This window comes from Heptranchias perlo, chromosome 33 (assembly GCF_035084215.1).
Source record: "Heptranchias perlo isolate sHepPer1 chromosome 33, sHepPer1.hap1, whole genome shotgun sequence".
Classification (NCBI taxonomy): domain Eukaryota; kingdom Metazoa; phylum Chordata; class Chondrichthyes; order Hexanchiformes; family Hexanchidae; genus Heptranchias; species Heptranchias perlo.
In genome coordinates, this window is record NC_090357.1 from 1,254,694 (window position 1) to 1,274,983 (window position 20,290).

Consider the following 20,290-nt stretch of genomic DNA (forward strand, 5'->3'; position numbering starts at 1 on the left):
GGGGTTTGGTTCATTGGGATCGATATGATGGGAGTGAATGGGAAGGGGTTTGGTTCATTGGGATCGATATGATGGGAGTGAATGGGAAGGGGTTTGGTCCATTGGGATCGATATGATGGGAGTGAATGGGAAGGGGTTTGGTCCATTGGGATCGATATGATGGGAGTGAATGGGAAGGGGTTTGGTCCATTGGGATCGATATGATGGGAGTGATTGGGAAGGAGTTTAGTCCAGTAGAAACATTGCTGGATTAAGAATTGTTGGGGCTCAAAGCACCAGGATCATTTGTGGCCCCCACTCGCTCCCTCTCCCCTCGCTCCCTCTCCTCTTGCTCCCTCTCCCCTCGGTCCCTTTCTCCTCGCTCCCTCTCCCCTCGCTCCACTCCTCTTTCCCCTCACTCCCTCTCCCCTCGCTCCCTCTTCTTACTCTCTCTCCCCTCTCCACTCATCCCTCACTCCCCCTCCCCTCACTCCTCCCCTTGATCTCTCTCCCCTTGCTCCCTCTCCCCTCGCTCTCTCTCCCCTCGCTCCTCTCCTCTCTCCCCTCACTCCCTCTTCTCACTCTCTCTCCCTCGCTCCTCTCCTCTCTCCCCTCACCCCCTCCCCCTCACTCCCTTTCCCCTCGCTCCTCTCCCCTCTCCTCTTGCTTCCTCTCCCCTAACTTCTCCTCTCTCCCCTCGCTCCCTCTCCCCTCGCTCCCTCTCCCCTCGCTCCCTCTCCCCTCGTTCCCTCTCCCCTCGCTCCCTCTACCCTCGCTCTCTCTCCCCTCGCTCTCTCTCCCCTCCACCCTCACTGCCAGCAGACTCCCCGTTCTACACCGCGCCCCTGAACACCGTCTCACACCGCAGTTCTTCCGGGGGCCTCACATTTGGCTGCTGTCCCTGGGCACAGGCCCCATAGGCCCAAGTGTCAATCCGCCCCTGATTATAAATCTAGACAATGGGAGTGAACAAGAAGGGATTTGGCTCCGATTAAATTCTACACAATGAGAATGAACGAGAAAGAGAAACAGTTTCAGAAAGTGGTTGCACAAGTGAGTTGTTCACACTTTTACACCCACGAGTGAAGCTGTTGGATCAAATCATTCGCATGTTTGATTTGTGCTGAGTTCAGTCACTGTTCAGTCTGTCTGAGTGTCTGGTTCTCTCTCTCTTTCAGTCTGGTTCTCTCTCTGAGTCTGGTTCTCTCTCTCTCTGAGTCTGGTTCTCTCTCTCAGTCTGGTTCTCTCTCTCAGTCTGGTTCTCTCTCTCTCTCAGTCTGGTTCTCTCTCTCTCTCAGTCTGGTTCTCTCTCTCTCTCTCTCTCTGAGTCTGGTTCTCTCTCTCTCAGTCTGGTTCTCTCTCTCTCTCAGTCTGGTTCTCTCTCTCTCTCAGTCTGGTTTTCTCTCTCTCTCAGTCTGGTTCTCTCTCTCTCTCAGTCTGGTTCTCTCTCTCTCAGTCTGGCTCTCTCTCAGTCTGGTTTTTTCTCTCTCTCTCTCTCTCTCTGAGTCTGGTTCTCTCTCTCAGTCTGGTTTTCTCTCTCTCTCTCTCTCTGAGTCTGGTTCTCTCTCTCAGTCTGGTTTTCTCTCTCCCTCAGTCTGGTTCTCTCTCTCCATAGAATCTAACACTGAAGGAGGCCCATTCGGCCCATCGTGTCTGTGCCGGCTCTTTGAAAGAGCTGTCCAGTTAATCCCACTCCCCTGCTCATTCCCCAGAGCCCTGCAAATTTTTCTTTTTCAAGTATTTATCCAATTCCATTTTGAAAGTTATTATTGAATCTGCTTCCACTGCCCTTTCAGGCAGCGCATTCCAGATCATAACAACTCACTGTGTAAAAAAATGTCTTCTCATCTCCCCTCTGGTTCTTTTGCCAATTAACCCTAAATCTGTGTCCTCTGGTTACCGACCCTCCTGCCACTGGAAACAGTTTCTCCTTATTTACTCTATCAAAACCCTTTATGATCTGGTCATTTATTTCATTGCTGTTTCTGGGATCTCTCTCACAGTCTGGCTCTCTCTCAGTCTGGCTCTCTCACTCTCTCTCAGTCTGGTTCTCTCTCTCTCAGTTTGGCTCTCTCCCTCAGTCTGGCTCTCTCCCTCTGACTGGTTCTCTCCCTCTGACTGGTTCTCTCTCAGTCTGGTTCTCTCTCTCAGTCTGGCTCTCTCTCTCTCAGTCTGGCTCTCTCTCTTTCAGTCTGGTTCTCTCCCTCTCTCTGGTTCCCTCTCTCTCAGTCTGGCTCTCTCTCTCAGTCTGGTTCTCTCTCTCAGTCTGGTTCTCTCTCTCAGTCTGGCTCTCTCTCTCAGTCTGGCTCTCTCTCTCAGTCTGGTTCTCTCTCTCTGTCTGGCTCTCTCTCTCAGTCTGGCTCTCTCTCACACAGTCTGGCTCCCTCTCTCAGTCTGGTTCTCTCTCTCTCTCTCTCTCCGTCTGGCTCTCTCTCTCTGTCTGGCTCTCTCCCTTTCTCTGGTTTTCTCTCTCTCTGGCTCTCTCTCTCAGTCTGGTTCTCTCTCCCTCTCTCTGGCTCTCCCTCAGTCCGGCTCTCTCCCTCAGTCCGGCTCTCTCCCTCAGTCCGGCTCTCTCCCTCAGTCCGGCTCTCTCCCTCTGTCGGGTTCTCTCTCTCAGTCTGGTTCTCGCTCTCAGTCTGGCTCTCTCTCTCTTGAGTCTGGTTCTCTCTCTCAGTCTGGTTCTCGCTCTCAGTCTGGCTCTCTCTCTCTCTTGAGTCTGGTTCTCGCTCTCAGTCTGGCTCTCTCTCTCTCTTGAGTCTGGTTCTCTCTCTCAGTCTGGCTCTCTCTCTCTCTCTCTCAGTCTGGCTATCTCTCTCTGGCTCTCTCTCTCTCTCTCTCAGTCTGGCTCTCTCTCTCTCTCTGGTGCTCTCTCTCTCTCTCTCTCAGTCTGGCTCTCTCCCTCAGTCTGGTTCTTGCTCTCAGTCTGGTTCTCTCTCTCTCTCAGTCTGGCTCTTTCTCTCAGTCTGGCTCTCTCTTTCTCTCTCTTTCAGTCTGGCTCTCTCTCTCTCTCTCCCTCAGTCTGGTTCTCGCTCTCAGTCTGGCTCTCTCTCTCTTGAGTCTGGTTCTCTCTCTCAGTCTGGCTCTCTCTCTCTGGCTCTCTCTCTTTCTCTCTCAGTCTGGCTCTCTCTCTCTCTCTGGCTCTCTCTCTCTCAGTCTGGCTCTCTCTCTCTCTCTCTGGTGCTCTCTCTCTCTCTCTCCCTCAGTCTGGCTCTCTCCCTCAGTCTGGTTCTCGCTTTCAGTCTGGTTCTCTCTCTCCCTCAGTCTGGCTCTCTCCCTCAGTCTGGTTCTCACTCTCAGTCTGGTTCTCTCTCTCTCTCTCAGTCTGCCTCTTTCTCTCAGTCTGGCTCTCTCTCTCTCCCTCAGTCTGGTTCTCTCCCTCAGTCTGGTTCTTTTTCTCTCTCAGTCTGGCTCTCTCTCTCTCTTGAGTCTGGCTCTCTCTCTCTTGAGTCTGGCTCTCTCTCTCAGTCTCTCTCTCTGGCTCTCTCTCTCAGTCTGGCTCTCTCTCTCTCTCAGTCTGGCTCTCTCTCAGTCTGGCTCTCTCTCTCTCAGTCTAGCTTTCTCTCTCTCTCTCTCTCAGTCTGGCTCTCCCTCTCTCTCTCTGGTCCTCTCTCTCTCTTGAGTCTGGCTCTCTCCCTCTCTCTGTCGCGCTCTGTTTCTCTCTATCTCTCCCTCTCTCTGGTTCTCTCTCTGTCACGCTCTGCTAATTCCTATCAGGCTCGACTCAGATTAAAGTAAAACTTCGAGCTATTCAGAAAGGGAAAAACATAAATCTCTAGGTATTTGGCTGCAGTGTCACATGTGACTGGAATAGTGATCGAGAGAGACTGCGGTACAGACAGCCGCTCAATTCAAAACCGCTTCTCAGAATCCAGAGCCGAGGAGTACCTGACACAGACACTGCGGGAACTTCAGGCACGGAATCTTTTTGACATGGGCTGGAATCTTTTTGCATTTTTCATCACTAAATCTATTGATTTTTTAGTGTTTGAAGTGACACCAACAGGGGAGCAGCTGACCCAGGATTTAATCTGTTTGAAAACTTGTGAGTACTGCAGGCTGAGCATAGAGCTTAATAGAGAGAGAGACAGTGAGAGAGAAAGAGAGAGACAGGGAGAAAGGGAGAGAGAGAGAGACAGAGGCAGAGAGACAAAGGAAGAGTGAGAGACAGAGGGAGAGAGACAAAGAGAGAGAGAGATAGAGGGAGAGAGACCGAGACAGAGAGAGAGAGTGACAGAGGGGCAAAGACAGAGGGAGAGAGATAAAGATAGAGGGAGAGAGATAGAGACAGAGAGAGAGAGGGGGACAAAGAGAGGGAGAGGGAGGGAGAGAGAGAGAGAGACAGAGGGGCAAAGACAGAGGGAGAGAGACAAAGAGAGAGAGAGAGATTCAGAGTGAGAGAGATAAAGACAGAGAGATAGAGACAGAGGCAGAGAGAGAGGGGGAGAAAGGGAGAGACAGAGGGAGAGATAGTCACAGAGTGAGTGAGAGAGGAAGAGAGAGAGGGAGAGAGAGTGCTGGAGGTAGAGATAGACAGAGACAGAAAGACAGTGGGAAAGACAGATAGCCAGAGGAAGATAGAGATATAGAAAGAAGTTTGATACTGGAGGGTACACAGAGAACAGAGATAGGGAGAAGTGAGAGGAGGGGAAAGAAATAGAGATATACAAAAAATATATTTGGTAAGAAAGAAAAGTACAGAGTGAGTCAATGAATATATAGGGACAGAGGGAGAAATATAAAAAATCTACTGAAAGTGTTGAAACTGAACTACAGACTGAAATGTTTTTTCTCCTGACACACTGACGTCTTGCTGGGAAATTCTGAACCAATTTCTTCCAGTAAAATTCTATTGTTCTTGATTTTTGTCTCCAGCTCAAGGTTTCCTCAAATATGAGAGAGAAAATAGAGTTCACAGAAATCACTTTGGAAGAGGCCAGGAGAGAGGAGAGTAAGGTAAGGACAGGGCTTCAGACACAGACAGATGATCCCAACTCTTTAAAGCGAGGGATCTATTTGTGGATTAATTTTATAAACCACTCAATATTTCGTGTCCTTCTTTGATTCACATTGCTCTCTGCGAAATCATTTTCCCCACTGTCCTCCCCTCCCGCTCCAAGCTGGTTCTTGTTGCTGGGTCCAATCCTACAGGAATCATGCGCTCCCCCAGTGCCTTGTACAGGTGGCCATTCTGTAATGTGTCTGCCCAGAGATCACGTGTCACCAGGCTACTCCACATGGAAAGTCATCACAGCCGAGCCCAGTTCTGCCCTTCCCCCGAGACTCAAACAGGTCACTGGACAGTGGTCAGGGGCAGGAACCTGGCTGATTCTTCCCCTCCAAAATACGGCTGATTATATCGCCCCAAACTTCAACCCAACCCTCAATTAAACCCACACCCCAACCGTCTCGCCAACCCTCACTCCAACCCTCACTCCAACCCTCAACCCAACCCTCACTCCAACCCTCTCCACACCCCTCACTCCAACCCTCAACCCAACCCTCACTCCAATCCTCAATCCAACCCTCTCCCCACCCTCTCCCCAAACCTCACTCCAACCCTCACTCCAACCCTCACTCCAACCCTCATCCCAACTCTCTCCCCAACCCTCTCCGCACCCCACACTCCAACCCTCAACCCAACCCTCACTCCAACCCTCACTCCAACCCTCTCCACACCCCACACTCCAACCCTCACTCCAACCCTCACTCCAACCCTCACTCCAACCCTCTCCGCACCCCACACTCCAACCCTCAACCCAACCCTCACTCCAAGCCTCACTCCAAGCCTCACTCCAACCCTCACTCCAACCCTCTCCGCACCCCACACTCCAACCCTCAACCCAACCCTCACTCCAACCCTCACTCCAACCCTCTCCACACCCCTCACTCCAACCCTCAACCCAACCCTCACTCCAACCCTCACTCCAACCCTCACTCCAACCCTCTCCGCACCCCACACTCCAACCCTCAACCCAACCCTCACTCCAACCCTCACTCCAACCCTCACTCCAACCCTCTCCGCACCCCACACTCCAACCCTCAACCCAACCTTCACCCTAACCCTCACTCCAACCCTCACTCCAACCCTCACTCCAACCCTCACTCCAACCCTCATCCCAACTCTCTCCCCAACCCTCTCCCCAACCTTCACTCCATCCTTCACCCTAACCCTCACTCCAACCCTCTCCCCACCCTCTCCCCAAACCTCACTCCAACCCTCACTCCAACCCTCACCCCACCCTCACCCCAACTCTCTCCCCAATCATCACCCCAACCCTCACTCCAACCCTCTCCCCAACCCTCTCCCCAACCCTCTCCCTAACCTTCTCCCTAACCTTCTCCCTAACCTTCTCCCTAACCTTCTCCCCAACACTCACTCCAACCCTCACTCCAACCCTCTCCTCAACCTTCTCCCCAAACCTCACTCTAACCCTCTCCCCAACCCTCATTCCAACTCTCTCCCCAATCATCACCTCAACCCTCACTCCAACCCTCTCCCAAACCTTCACCACAACCCTCTCCCCAACCTTCACCCTAACCCTCTCATCCAACCCTCTCCCCGACCCTCTCCCCAACTTCTCCCCAAACCTCACTCCAAACCTCTTCCCAACCCCCATTCCAACTCTCTCCCCAGTCATCACCCTAACCCTCACTCCAACCCTTTCCCCAACCTTCACCACAACCCTCTCCCCAAACCTCACCCTAACCCTCTCCCCAACCCTCACCCTAACCCTCTCCCCAACCCTCTCCCCAACCCTCACCCTAACCCTCTCCCCAACCCTCTCCCCAACCCTCTCCCCAACCCTCTCCCCAACCCTCTCCCCAACTCTCTCCCCAACCTTCACTCCAACCCTCTCCCCAACCCTCTCCCCAACCCTCTCCCCAACCTTCACTCCAACCCTCTCCCCAACCCTCACTCCAACCCTCTCCCCAACCCTCACTCCAACCCTCTCCCCAACCCTCTCCCCAACCCTCTCCCCAACCCTCTCCCCAACCCTCACCCTAACCCTCTCCCCAACCCTCTCCCCAACCTTCACTCCAAACCTCTCCCTAACCCTCTCCCCAACCCTCTCCCAAACCGTCACCACAACCCTCTCCCCAACCCTCACTCCAATCCTCACCCCAACCAATGGAGGGGAATTGGACCCGTGAGATGGCACAGGACAGAGAGGGACAAAAACTGAAAAAAGCTTCAAAATTTGGAAAATGAAGCCAGTTAATTGCTTGTTTTCAGACAGATTTTGTTAACCCAGCCTACCAGCCCGACAGTGCAAATGAAGAGCAGGTGGATCAAGGAACTGGAAACTACACGAAAACTATCCAGCGGAATGAATCAGGTACATTCAGCACTGGACACACAACCAAGAGCCTCGAGCCTGAATCCTAACTCGACCGCGGCACACACTCTGGGTTCTCCCTCGTGGAAGGGGGGCGGGGATGGGGTGGGGAAGGTGGTGAGGGGGTGGGGTGGGGCTGGATAATGGGTAGGAGCGTGGGGAGGGGGTGGGGAGATGGTGGGGAGGGATTGGCATTGACAGGGGAAGCCTGAATCAGGGGGCCCTGGGAATGCTGCACCATCAAGTCTAGGGATTGGGGTAAGGATGGGGTCAGGGCTGGAGTTCTGGGGCTTTGGTTTTCCAGCTGGTGAAAATTAATTGAAAATATTAATACCTAATATAAATATTAATTCTGACTATAAATATTAATTTATATATTTGAATAAGCAGACTCGAGTGACCAGTTTCCAGTTTAGATATTTCCAGACCAGTCACTCGATGGTCCCAGGAGGTGGGAGTCCTCGGGCTCTGAATCATTCAGACCCATTCAGCTGAATGAATCTCAGACAAATGGGATATGCACAGGGAATGGGACTATGCACAGGGAATGGGACTATGCACAGGGAATGGGACTATGCACAGGGAATGGGATATGAACAGGGAATGGGATATGAACAGGGGGCAACTTCAAAACTAATTTGCAGAAACACCATTGATCCGGGTTTTCAGGTGGCTGCTCTGGAAATATCTAAACCATAAACTGGTCACCTCGAGTCTGTTTATTAAAATATATAAATCCATTTTCTCTGCTCATTTCTATGCCTCATGATATGGAGGTGTTATTAGTTATTAATATTTAGTCAGGATTAAGTCAGCGAGTGGCCAATCTATGGTTAGCGGGAGGAAGCAGATAGTATTGATTCATTCAAATACAAATGATATAGATTGCTTTCAGAAAATAATATTTTGGGATACAGTATCTGAGTAATTTGAGACATGACATATGGTAAGCGTAACATGCTGGAGAGCAACAGGACTTGGACCTATGGTTCCCAAAGCTCTCCACCACTGGGGGTTTTCCTCGCCTCCTGTCTGGGTCTGTTGGAGACTAATTGAGAGAGATTGATTGCTATGATTAGTCAACAACTCCATTATTGTATCATGTGACTACCAGGATGGTAGAAGGTGAACTAGATGGACGCTGGTCTTTTTCCATCCAGCAATTCCCATATTCCCAACAGGACGAATCTAACACTGTCCCAAACCCCAACAAATGAAACAGAATCTCACAGGAAATTAATACCTTAATTAAAGTTAAAATGTCGGTAATTCAGCTCCCCAAAATGGCTCGGTTGGTAACTCCACTGCCGGGTGTGGCACTGAACCAAAGGCCAGAAAGCCCCAGGTACAATTCTTACTCTGCGCTGAGTTAGCTCACCTCAGGCAGACAGTCGCTACAATAGGCTCCTGAGCAAGGGAGGAGAACCAAAATCCCCAGGGTCCCTGCTCCTGATTATATCCAGTTACCCCTGGACAGTACACGTGTGGACAAGACCAGGCTCAGCTCTGAGGCCACCTTGACCAATTATTGGTCAACACTTGGATAAGATTCGAGTGTCTGGCCCATGTAAATGTGCACCAGGCCGAGTCAGCACTGTCAGGCGAGAGGGGTGGAGGGAAATAATCACAAACCAAGGTTCGGGCTGTGTTTTGGGAGCCAGGTTGCTGTTAATGAATTTTGTCTTTCCCTACTCCAGTGAATGGTTCCTGGGAAACGCTGGCTCGGAGAGCTGGCACACGCTCAATGTGGCTCTTTGTCATAGTGACTGCTGTCATTCTGACTGTGACTATCGGAGGCAGTCTGATCACCTTCATCGTCCGTGAGTATCTGAATTTATTCAGGCAGATGGCAGCGGTGCTGAGTTTAAGCCGGGCTGCCCATAACAGGCAGCGACTCCCACTGTTACACCCCCACCCGCCCCCCCCAGAGCTGTGTGACTGCCCATAACAGGCAGCGACTCCCACAGTTACACCCCCACCCGCCCCCCAGAGCTGTGTGACTGCCCATAACAGGCAGCGACTCCCACTGTTACACCCCCACCCTCCTCTCCGAGAGCTGTGTGACTGCCCATAACAGGCAGCGACTCCCACTGTTACACCCCCACCTGCCCCCCAGAGCTGTGTGATTGTCCATAACAGGCAGCGACTCCCACAGTTACACCCCCACCCGCCCCCCCCAGAGCTGTGTGACTGCCCATAACGGGCAGCGACTCCCACTGTTACACCCCCACCCGCCCCCCCCCCCAGAGCTGTGTGACTGCCCATAACAGGCAGCGACTCCCACTGTTAAACCCCCACCTGCCCCCCAGAGCTGTGTGACTGCCCACAACAGGCAGCGACTCCCACTGTTACACCCCCCCCCCAGAGCTGTGTGACTGGCTCGCAGCCCAGTTGGGTGGGAAAAGTTTTAATTGTGAAGAACAAGGCCGCTCTCTATCATCATTCGCAGGTAGTTTCAGAATACTGAACATCACACTCTGATAGGGAGGAACATTGGATCATGAACAGGGCAGGAAAAGAGCAACTGGTCCATGGAGATTGTCCAAACACCGTGCGTGGCATCAACTCCCAACCCACCCAGTCACTCAACTGGGGCAAAGACAGAGAGAGAGTGGTCAATCAAGGCCCTGGAGACTGTAGTAACTGATAACAATAATCACCGCTACACCCACCTACCTTCTAAACTCAATATATCTCCAAATCTAACTTCTCCAGTCAAATAATGAGATAAATGTATGATTCACCGGCAGGAGCGGGTTTTTCTGCTCCATCAAAGCTTTCCCTCCAATATATTTGTAAGTGTTACTCGATCCCTTGTCACTAGCGCTGAGAGCATAGGACAGTTACCAAACCTCCGCAGGTGCCCCATTAAAAAGAAAAAATTTGTATTTATGTAACGCCTTTCACAACCTCAGGACGTCCCAAAGCACTTTACAGCCAATGAAGTACTTTTTGAAGTGTAGTCACTGTTGTAGTGTAGGAAATGTGGCAGCCAATTTGCACACAGCAAGGTGATAACAACCAGATAATCTATTTTAGTGATGTTGGTTAAGGGATAAATATTGGCCAGGACAGCAGGGAGAACTCCCCTGGTCTTCTTCAAATATTACTACTGTCTCCAGGGCCTTGATTGACCATGGGATCTTTTATGTCCACCTGAGAGGGCAGACTGTGCCTCAGTTTAACATCTCATCTGAAAGACAGCACCTCTGACAGTACAGCACTCCCGCAGTACTGGCACTGGGACTGGCAGCCTAGATTTTGTGCTCAAGCCTCTGAAATGGGACCTGAACCCATGACCTTCTGACTCAGAGGTGAGAGAGAGGTGCTACGCACTGAGCCATAGCTGACACTTATCAGTAACACTCCATCAATGACACTCTTCCTTCCAATTTTCCTCCTACTGCTTGCAGACAATTCGGTCTGAAACTGGGGCTGTGGAGGGACAAGTAGAACCTTCACCTTCCATAACACATCACAAGGGTCCAACACTCTACGCCCTCACACTGCCCTCTGTAACTCTGTGTAAAGTGCCTGTTGCTATGGTCGATAGACTTGCCATTGTCCAGATCCATCCAATGTTCTTCTTTCTCTCTATAGAATTTGTTATTCAGGAATCATCAGCTAATCGTTCTGGGGAAATGGCCACTGCCCAATACGATGGCAATGGGACTTTGATCAGCCTGTTTACAGCCTCTCCCTCTGTGGCCACTTCCAGCTTCGAGAGCACGATCCTGGGCACTCCTGAGGTTTCAGCACCTACTGCACCGTCCCGAACCTCAACACCATCACCATGTGAGTGTTAGTACCCTGTACAATGTTCCATCACACAAACAGGCCTTTCGGCCCATCAAGTCTGCACTGGTGCTTTTATTCACATAAGCCACCCATTCCTTTCCCCATTCTAACTTCCATAATTTACTTCACCTCTCAGATTTCTCTACATTGAATTGTATCTGCCACTAATCTGCCCTTCCTGCTCACCTATCTGTAACCTCAATCTTTCACAGTCTTCATTAAAATTTGCCAAACCTCCCAATTTGGTGCATCAACAAACTTGGAAATTGTTCCCCCAATTCCTAAGTCCATTTATGTAAAAAGTATTAAAAACAGTCTCAGCGCAGAGCTCATCATATCTTTCCAGTCCAAGAAGTTTCCTTTCAGCTCGACCCTTCGATAATCAAACCTGGTGGAAACCAGTACTGTTGGTAACACAGGAGCACAGAGTCAGGCCTACACCAAGGCCTCATAGGGGGCTTACACTTTTGGGAAGTCCCGAGAATGGTGCAGAGACACTAAACTCTGAAAACTCCTTCCTACAGTCAGTATATAGATAGTGAGGAAGTTTTGTGCCACTGTCTATGTCCTGTCCACTCAGGCAGATTACTGTGCTATGGTAATTTTGAGCAACTTTAAAAAAACAATATTTACAGCACAAGGTGCACTTGGCTGGTGAATGACATAATCAAACCTTAAGACTACAATATTTCTTTAAGAGGAGAGAAAATCAATCCAAAATTGGAATTAGAAATTTCTGTATTAGAGAGGGGAATAGAGCAAACTCCCAGGGCAGGTACAGCACGGGTTAAATACAGAGTAAAGCTCCCTCTACACTGTCCCATCAATCACTCCCAGGGCAGGTACAGCACGGGTTAGGTACAGAGTAAAGCTCCCTCTACACTGTCCCATCAAACACTCCCTGGGCAGGTACAGGGGTAGATACAGAGTAAAGCTCCCTCTACACCGTCCCATCAAACACCCCCAGGGCAGGTACAGGGTTAGATACAGAGTAAAGTTCCCTCTACACTGATCCATCAAACACTCCCAGGGCAGGTACAGCACGGGTTAGATACAGAGTAAAGCTCCCTCTACACTGTCCCATCAAACACTCCCAGGGCAGGTACAGGGTTAGATACAGAGTAAAGCTCCCTCTACACCGTTCCATCAAACACTCCCAGGGCAGGTACAGGGTTAGATACAGAGTAAAGCTCCCTCTACACTGTCCCATCAAACACTCCCAGGGCAGGTACAGCATGGGTTAGATACAGAGTAAAGCTCCCTCTACACTGTCCCATCAAACACTCCCAGGGCAGGTACAGCATTAGATACAGAGTAAAGCTCCCTCTACACTGTCCCATCAAACACTCCCAGAGCAGGTACAGGGTTAGATACAGAGTAAAGCTTCCTCTACACTGTCCCATCAAATACTCCCAGGGCAGGTACAGGGTTAGATACAGAGTAAAGCTCCCTCTGCACTGTCCCATCAAACACTCCCAGGGCAGGTACAGGGTTAGATACAGAGTAAAGCTCCCTCTGCACTGTCCCATCAAACACTCCCAGGGCAGGTACAGCACGTGGTTGATGCTGAGTAAAATTCCATCTACTGCAAGAATATACCTGAATCCTACTTTTTGACATTTCCATTTCCCAGTCCAGCTATCTCTGTGAAATCTTTGAATGAAATTGCCAATTGACGCTGAATTGTGGACATTTTTATGCTGAGAACCCCCTGCCAGTAAGAACTGGGGTAAAACTGCCTCAAATTAATTTCAGACAGGAGCCCAATGGTCGAGAGAGGGAACTCCCATCATCCTGGCTGGACTCGTACTTAGGCTACAGGAAGGACAGGCCAGTGGCTGAATGACGACAGCCCCCAGTACACTGGGAGATAAAGAACCTGGAGCAGAGAATCCCGTTGGGATGTGACTTTCCCAAGTTGCTTGATCCTGGTGCTCCATGTGGGTGTGAGATGGAAACCACTGTCACCCTGAGCATATTATATAAAGGCAGCAGGCCGGGCGGGGCTCGAGGGGTTAATCGCCAGCTGCACTGACTCCTGTTTCCTTTGGTTGCAGTGTGCGGTGGGATCCTTCAGGACCCTGAGGGCTCGTTCTCCACCCCTCGTTATCCAGCGCAATACCCGGCAAACCTGCTTTGTGTTTGGTGGATCGTGGTGGAGTCGGGGAGCGTGGTTCAGTTTAAGGTCGACTCGCTGAATATTGAGGGGCAGTCACCGTGCCATTTCGACCGGCTGGATCTTCACGAGGAGACGGAGAACGGGCTTCACTCCCACCAAATAGCGAGGTCGGACGGCAGACTGCCAGGGGAAAACAAGACTGCGCTTAAAAACTAAACTCGCTGTCATTTGTCGGTGAATTAATAGGGATAATTTTAATTGAACTCACCGGGCGGGAATCCCATGGGATCGGGTGGAACGTCCGTTTTACATCCTGCCCAATATTGATTTCAATGGAGAGTAAAATCGGGCGGGTGTGAAAGCAGCGTTACTCCCGACTGACGGGTTAGGTTAAAATTGCCCCCAATATCTCAGTAATTCGCTCCATCTATTTCCTGATTCTACTTCCTCTCAGTGTTGTTTGGGATTTGTGCGTGAGGGTCATTAGAAGCAGAGTTTGGAGTCTGTGCTTCTTTCCCCCTCCCTCTGGTTTTCTCCCCTTCCCTCCAGTAAATGCTCCTGTGATCTGATCTGTTACAGTTTCAGACGATTGCTTGTGAACAAACAGCTTCGTGTTTCTTTAAAATACCTCCCTCCCTCCCTCCCCCATCTGGACTGGGCAAATGGTGAGGGTTTTAACTCACCTCTGACCCCCCTGGCCTCCCCAGATAACAGTCCCTTCCCTCTACCTCCTGTAACTGAGGACTCCCCGCGTCCTGTGGTTCACAGTGTGAACAAGTTCCCTCTGGTGGTGACGGAGGGCATTTTTATTACTAATAATAACAATAATAAGAAGAAGATGCTGCTGCCCTGTGTGGGAAGGTGTCGGGTAGACTCGAGGCTTTTATCCAGAGAGCTGGGGAAGGGGAATGATCAGGTCAGGTTGTGGGCTGACTTTGATCTGAAGCCCTGTCCAGTGGGATAGACATGGTTATGGGAGTGAGGTCGATGCCTTGGGCTCTCAGTTCAGGCCAGGTGAGTGAAGCAGGAGGCACCTCAGCCAGGAAGCAAGTATATTAAGAATATGTATGTTCATAAAGTATTGCTTTTCACTACATTTACAACACCAGGTTATAGTCCAACAATTTTATTTTAAAATCACAAGCTTTCGGTAAAATAAAATTGTTGGACTATAACCTGGTGTTGTAAGATTCCTTACATTTGTCCACCCCAGTCCATCACCGGCATCTCCACATCATCACTACATTTAGAAATAAGCAGGAGGTCATGGGTCATGCGTCAATCGATATCAATAACACCATTGATCGGAAATCAGGAGTGACACAAGGCATTTGGTGCGGGGGGTTATGGGTTTTGTGTGTTCCATTTTTATGACATTTTACGATCCCTCGACAGGTTGTGTGGGAATGTAGCACCTCCCACTCTTAATACCAACACCAGCAGGCTTAAAGTCTCCTTCGTGTCGGACAGTAGTGTTGGGGGACGTGGTTTCACGGCACGATACTGGATGATTGCACCAAGTGACAGTAAGTGGATTTAATATCTGCTGCAGACGGTTCGGGTGGATGTGAGAGAGAGATCTCGGAGGGGTAACTTTCACCTTCACTCCCTGGGCAGTAATCTGGGGGGAGCGGATCGACAGGCCCGTTGTAGAACTGCCTGATTAAAATCAACAGCATCAAAATCACAATTCACTCGGGCCAGATTCCTTCTCAGGGGGTGAAGGTGAGAATTACCCCACCCACCCAGCATTATTTGAAGAGCGGGGGAGATTTCCCGGTGTGCAGGGCAATATCCTCCATCAAACAACGCAACATCACATGAACCGGTCACTCCTGTTAGTGAGCTCTTGCTGTTGCATTTATCACATGGCAACAGTCACTTCACTAAGTGGGGGTAATTTTGACTTTGTGCGATAATGTGAAAGGGGCAATAGCGAATCATCAGCTATCGAAATGAAGTTAATGGAAATAAAAATGGGGTGAGACGTAAAGCAAGTTGCTGATTCGCTGTCACCCGTCTTACACTATCGCACAAAGTCAAAATGACCCCCATTGTATCTGAAGAACTGTGAGACAGTTCCTAGAGACTTATTAAGGTGTTAAATAAATACAAGTCTTTCTTTTGTCCTCCTGAACCCTCACCTTCCACTGCTTGCCTCTGTAGCATTGATCGTGCTTCAATCCCACGGAAAATTATCATTTCTCCTCTCCTCTCCCCAAGGTTTCCAGCCCAGCTTGGGTACAATTCTACAGGCATCAGGCACCTCACCCCAGTGGCAGTTCTTCAGGTGTAAGTCCAGACAGTGAGGAGAGTTAGCAGGGCATTCGAGCATGAGAGGCCTGATCCTCTCCTTACCAATGTCCACACCTCAGTTCGCAGGAAGGGTCACTGGTTAACAATCAGGAGTGGAACGCCTGCCTGATTTTAACTGCTCCCTACCCCAGAGTCCTCAGCTGGGGATCACTTAACTCAGAACAGACTGAGGATTGATCCTGGAATCTTTTAGTCTTCAGCCTTTGGGAAAATAGGAACAGGAGTAGGCCATTCAGCCCCTCAAGCCTGTTCTATCATTCAATTAGATCATGGCTGATCTGTATCTTAACTCCATCCTTGGTTCCATATGCCGTAATACTCTTGCCTAACAAAAAATATATCAATCTCAGGTTGGAAATTTTCAATTGACCCTCAGTCTCAACAGCTTTTTGGGGCGAGAGTTTTCCAGATTTCCACTGCTGATGCTGCAGCACGAAGTTGGGGTTCGGGGCACTGTCAAGTACGACAGATGTGATGATGTGAAGTGTGGCTCCACGTCATCGCTCTGTCACTCTGTATCTGAAGGGAGCAAATGGTGCAACCATTATTTGTCTGCTCTTTCAAGTGTTTTAAGAAGGTCAACGGGATAATGAAGGGAGGGTCCAGTTCCATATTTTAACTGGGAATGTTCCCAGTTTTTAAGGAAGTGCCTCTGTTTGTTTTGGTCTCAGGAGCAGAGTGATTTCTCCAATGTGGAATGTGCTCCCTGCTGTGTCAGTAAGCTTGTGGTGACGGCTCCATCACAAAGGTAATGGACTCATGGAGGGAAATCCAACCTCGGATAAAGCTGAACTCTTTATACCTGTGCTGTACCTGCCCTGGGAATGTTTGAGGGACAGTGTAGAGGGAGCTTTACTCTGTATCTAACCCTGTACCTGCCCTGGGAGTGTTTGATGGGACAGTGTAGAGGGAGCTTTACTCTGTATCTAACCCTGTACCTGCCCTGAGAGTGTTTGATGGGACAGTGTAGAGGGAGCTTTACTCTGTATCTAACCCTGTACCTGCCCTGGGAGTGTTTGATGGGACAGTGTAGAGGGAGCTTTACTCTGTATCTAACCCTGTACCTGCCCTGGGAGTGTTTGATGGGACAGTGTAGAGGGAGCTTTACTCTGTATCTAACCCTGTACCTGCCCTGAGAGTGTTTGATGGGACAGTGTAGAGGGAGCTTTACTCTGTATCTAACCCTGTACCTGCCCTGGGAGTGTTTGATGGGACAGTGTAGAGGGAGCTTTACTCTGTATCTAACCCTGTACCTGCCCTGGGAGTGTTTGATGGGACAGTGTAGAGGGAGCTTTACTCTGTATCTAACCCTGTACCTGCCCTGGGAGTGTTTGATGGGACAGTGTAGAGGGAGCTTTACTCTGTATCTAACCCTGTACCTGCCCTGGGAGTGTTTGATGGGACAGTGTAGAGGGAGCTTTACTCTGTATCTAACCCTGTACCTGCCCTGGGAGTGTTTGATGGGACAGTGTAGAGGGAGCTTTACTCTGTATCTAACCCTGTACCTGCCCTGGGAGTGTTTGATGGGACAGTGTATCAACCCTACCACAAGGATTAGTTGGGGTGAATAGCATACTTGCATTTAAGGGGAAGCTAAATAAGCAATGAAGAAAAAAGAAATAGAAGGATATGCTGATAGAGTTAGATGAAGAGGGGAGGGAGGAGGCTCGTGTGGAGAATAAACACTGGCATAGACCAGTTGGGCCGAGTGGCCTGTTTCTATGCTGTAGACTTGATGTAATTCTGTATGTGTTGGGCAGGGTATTTAGAACTTCAGAGGAACAAGAGAGGAGCGTTCACAAGTAATTGCCTAAAATAACATTGATGAAATAGATGAGGACTGTTGACACAGAGAGAGATTGGAGATAAGTTACTGAACAGACGAGTTATTTCCTGAAACAAAAACAGAAAATGCTGGAAACACTCAGCAAATCAGTGATAGCATCTGTTGAGAGAAGTGAAGTTAACATTTCAGACACTGCCCTTCTGCAGTTATTTCCTGTATCCCGTCCAGCGGTGCGAGAAACTATGGCCTAGAAATTCGGACACTAAACAGCCTCCTGAGTCTCCAGTATGGCGGACAGGAAGCAAACGCTCATTATGAGCCAGGAATGCATTGCCTGCCATATTGGTAAAGGTTGAAGAATTGGCCCCCACTGCAAGAGGCAGTCAGCACCACCGCACTCAGGAAAACCAGGTCTACATGCAGCCTAACAGGAGGTCCTTAAAGGGACCACAACCAATGAGCTAAGTGTTTAAATATATTCACCTGAATGTGAAGCCGGGAGGAGCAGGAGTCCCGACCCTGCATTTAACCCCCCTCCCGACCACAACGCCCTCCCCCCCGCCTCAACCACCACTCCGTCCCGACCCGGTCACGCCCTCTTTCCCGGTCACGCCCCCTTTCCCGGTCACACCCCCTTTTCCAGTCACCCCCCTTTCCCGGTCACCCCACTTTCCCGGTCGCTCCCTTTCCCGGTCGCCCCCTTTCCCAATCACGCCCCCTTTCCAGGTGGCTCCCTTTCCCGGTCACCCCCTCTTACCCGGTTGCTCCCTTTCCCAGTCACCCCCGCTTTCCTGGTCGTCCCACTTTCCCAGTCACCCCCCCTTTCCCGGTCACCCCCCTTTCCCGGTCACCCCCCTTTCCCGGTCATCCCCCTTTCCCGGTCGTCCCCTTTCCCGGTCGTCCCCCTTTCCCGGTCGCCCCCCTTTCCCGGTTGCCCACCCCCCTTCCTCACTTTACCTGAGAGTCACTGAGACACTGGCCACTCCCCGATCTTCAATCACTCTTCCTCTGTTACTGTCTGCAGCTTGCTAGCTCGATGAAAATGAGGCCCGAGGCCCAATATCGGGGGCACCTTGGGCCTCACCATTCAGGCGCAGGGACTGATCTCTGCACCCCCACCCTCACTCCTGCGAATGGCCATACCCAAATCTCTTGGCCTATGAGTGAGTTATTATGATGCACCCAGCAGTGTGATCTGGGTAATGTAATTCCGGGCTTGGTGTTTTTAACAATCATTTTGGAAAAAAATATCTAAGGTGGAGAGAGTTTCCTAAATTATATTTTAAAAGAGATTGTGACGAGCCAATGGGTTAAAGTCCTGGTCTTGGAGTTGCTGTGTGTCTCCATGTGGTTTCCATCTACACAGACTGCACATTCCTGGAATGCCTGGCCACCACATTCAGGGATAGGGAGCCAGGTTAGTAAGCCAACTGATCATCAGTTCATTAGTGGCTTCAGGCTCCCTGATGTACACCATTAATAACAGGCCCCGGGCTGAGTTACTGTGTAAAAAGAGAGATGAATTGGGTTATTCTTAAAGGGATGGTCCACACTTTTCTGGGCCAGTTTAAGGATGTAGTATTTCACAACATGTCAGAAACCAGACTGTTTTGAGTGCTGCTGGTTAAACTGCACATGTAGGATCCTGGAGATTATCGGAGGAAGGATAGACCGTGGCCACGGTTTTAAGGTCTCCAGGAAAAATTAGGATTATCACAGGCCAGACGTGTTATCACAGACCAGACGTGTAATTACAGACCAGACTGTTATCACAGCTCAGACGGGTTATCACAGACCAAACAGGTTATCATAGACCAGACGGGTTATCACAGACCAGACGTGTAATTACAGACCAAGCAGGTTATCACAGACCAGACGGTTGTCACAGCTCTGATGGGGTACCACAGACCAGACGGGTTATCACAGCTCAGATGGGGTACCACAGACCAGACGGGTTATCACAGCTCTGATGGGGTACCACAGACCAGACGGTTGTCACAGCTCTGATGGGGTACCACAGACCAGACGGGTTATCACAGCTCAGATGGGGTACCACAGACCAGACGATTTATCACAGCTCTGATGGGGTACCACAGACCAGACGGGTTATCACAGCTCTGATGGGGTACCACAGACCAGACGGGTTATCACAGCTCAGATGGGGTACCACAGACCAGACGGGTTATCACTTTCTTTGCACTTTGTATGTTGTGTTCCTGTGGGACATGGCTTGCATCTCATGTGGAAGAGCTTGTTAACTGGTTTGTGGGCAGTTCATTCCATATTGAAGATTGGTGATGGGATTGAACCTTTCCTCTCTTGCCTCAGAGAGCTGTGCCTGGGACGAGTTCCTGTGCGATGGTGGCCGCTGCCTTTTCGCCAGTTTTAACTGCAACAACTTTTACGATTGTTTGGACAAGACCGACGAGGTGAACTGTGCTCCTCCCCACCACGGTAAGGGACTGTCGCCTCACTCACTGCAGGGAGCCGGGGAAACAGGCCAGCCTGATATAATCTGGTACGGGGAGAGCGTAGGTATCCAAATTTTGATGTCAGAAACATGTCGACCGCCAGTCCCACTTTAAAATATCTTGAACTTCCTGCAGGAGACTTTCATGTTGGGTGTTTCTAACCTGATTGAACAGGATTAGTCACAGGGTAAGGGTTCCTCACTGTGTAACTGCACATAAGAACATAAGAAATAGGAGCAGGAATAAGCCATATGGCTCCTAGAGCCTGCTTCACCTTTCAATAAGATCATGGCTGATCTTCAATCTCAACTCCACTTTCCCGCCCAAACCCCATATCCCTTGATTCCCCTAGAGTCCAAAAATCTATCTATCTCAGTCTTGAATATACTCAACGACTGAGCATCCACAGCCCTCTGGGGTAGAAAATTCCAAAGATTCACAACCCTCTGAGTGATGAAATTCTTCCTCATCTCAGTCCTAAATG

The 20,290-nt window shown here is 50.1% G+C and overlaps 1 protein-coding gene across 1 annotated transcript; it reads left to right on the forward strand.

Moving 5' to 3' along the window:
* Positions 1 to 990: 990 nt before the first annotated feature.
* Positions 991 to 19,732, forward strand: LOC137301247 (membrane frizzled-related protein-like). The gene is made up of 9 exons (XM_067970708.1): positions 991 to 1,032; positions 4,852 to 4,932; positions 7,214 to 7,316; positions 9,014 to 9,136; positions 10,917 to 11,111; positions 13,172 to 13,400; positions 14,629 to 14,759; positions 16,221 to 16,297; positions 19,664 to 19,732. The coding sequence occupies exons 1-8, from the start codon at positions 991 to 993 to the stop codon at positions 16,229 to 16,231; spliced, it is 915 nt and encodes a 304-aa protein (XP_067826809.1). The 3' UTR covers positions 16,232 to 16,297; positions 19,664 to 19,732.
* The last annotated feature ends 558 nt before the right edge of the window (positions 19,733 to 20,290 follow it).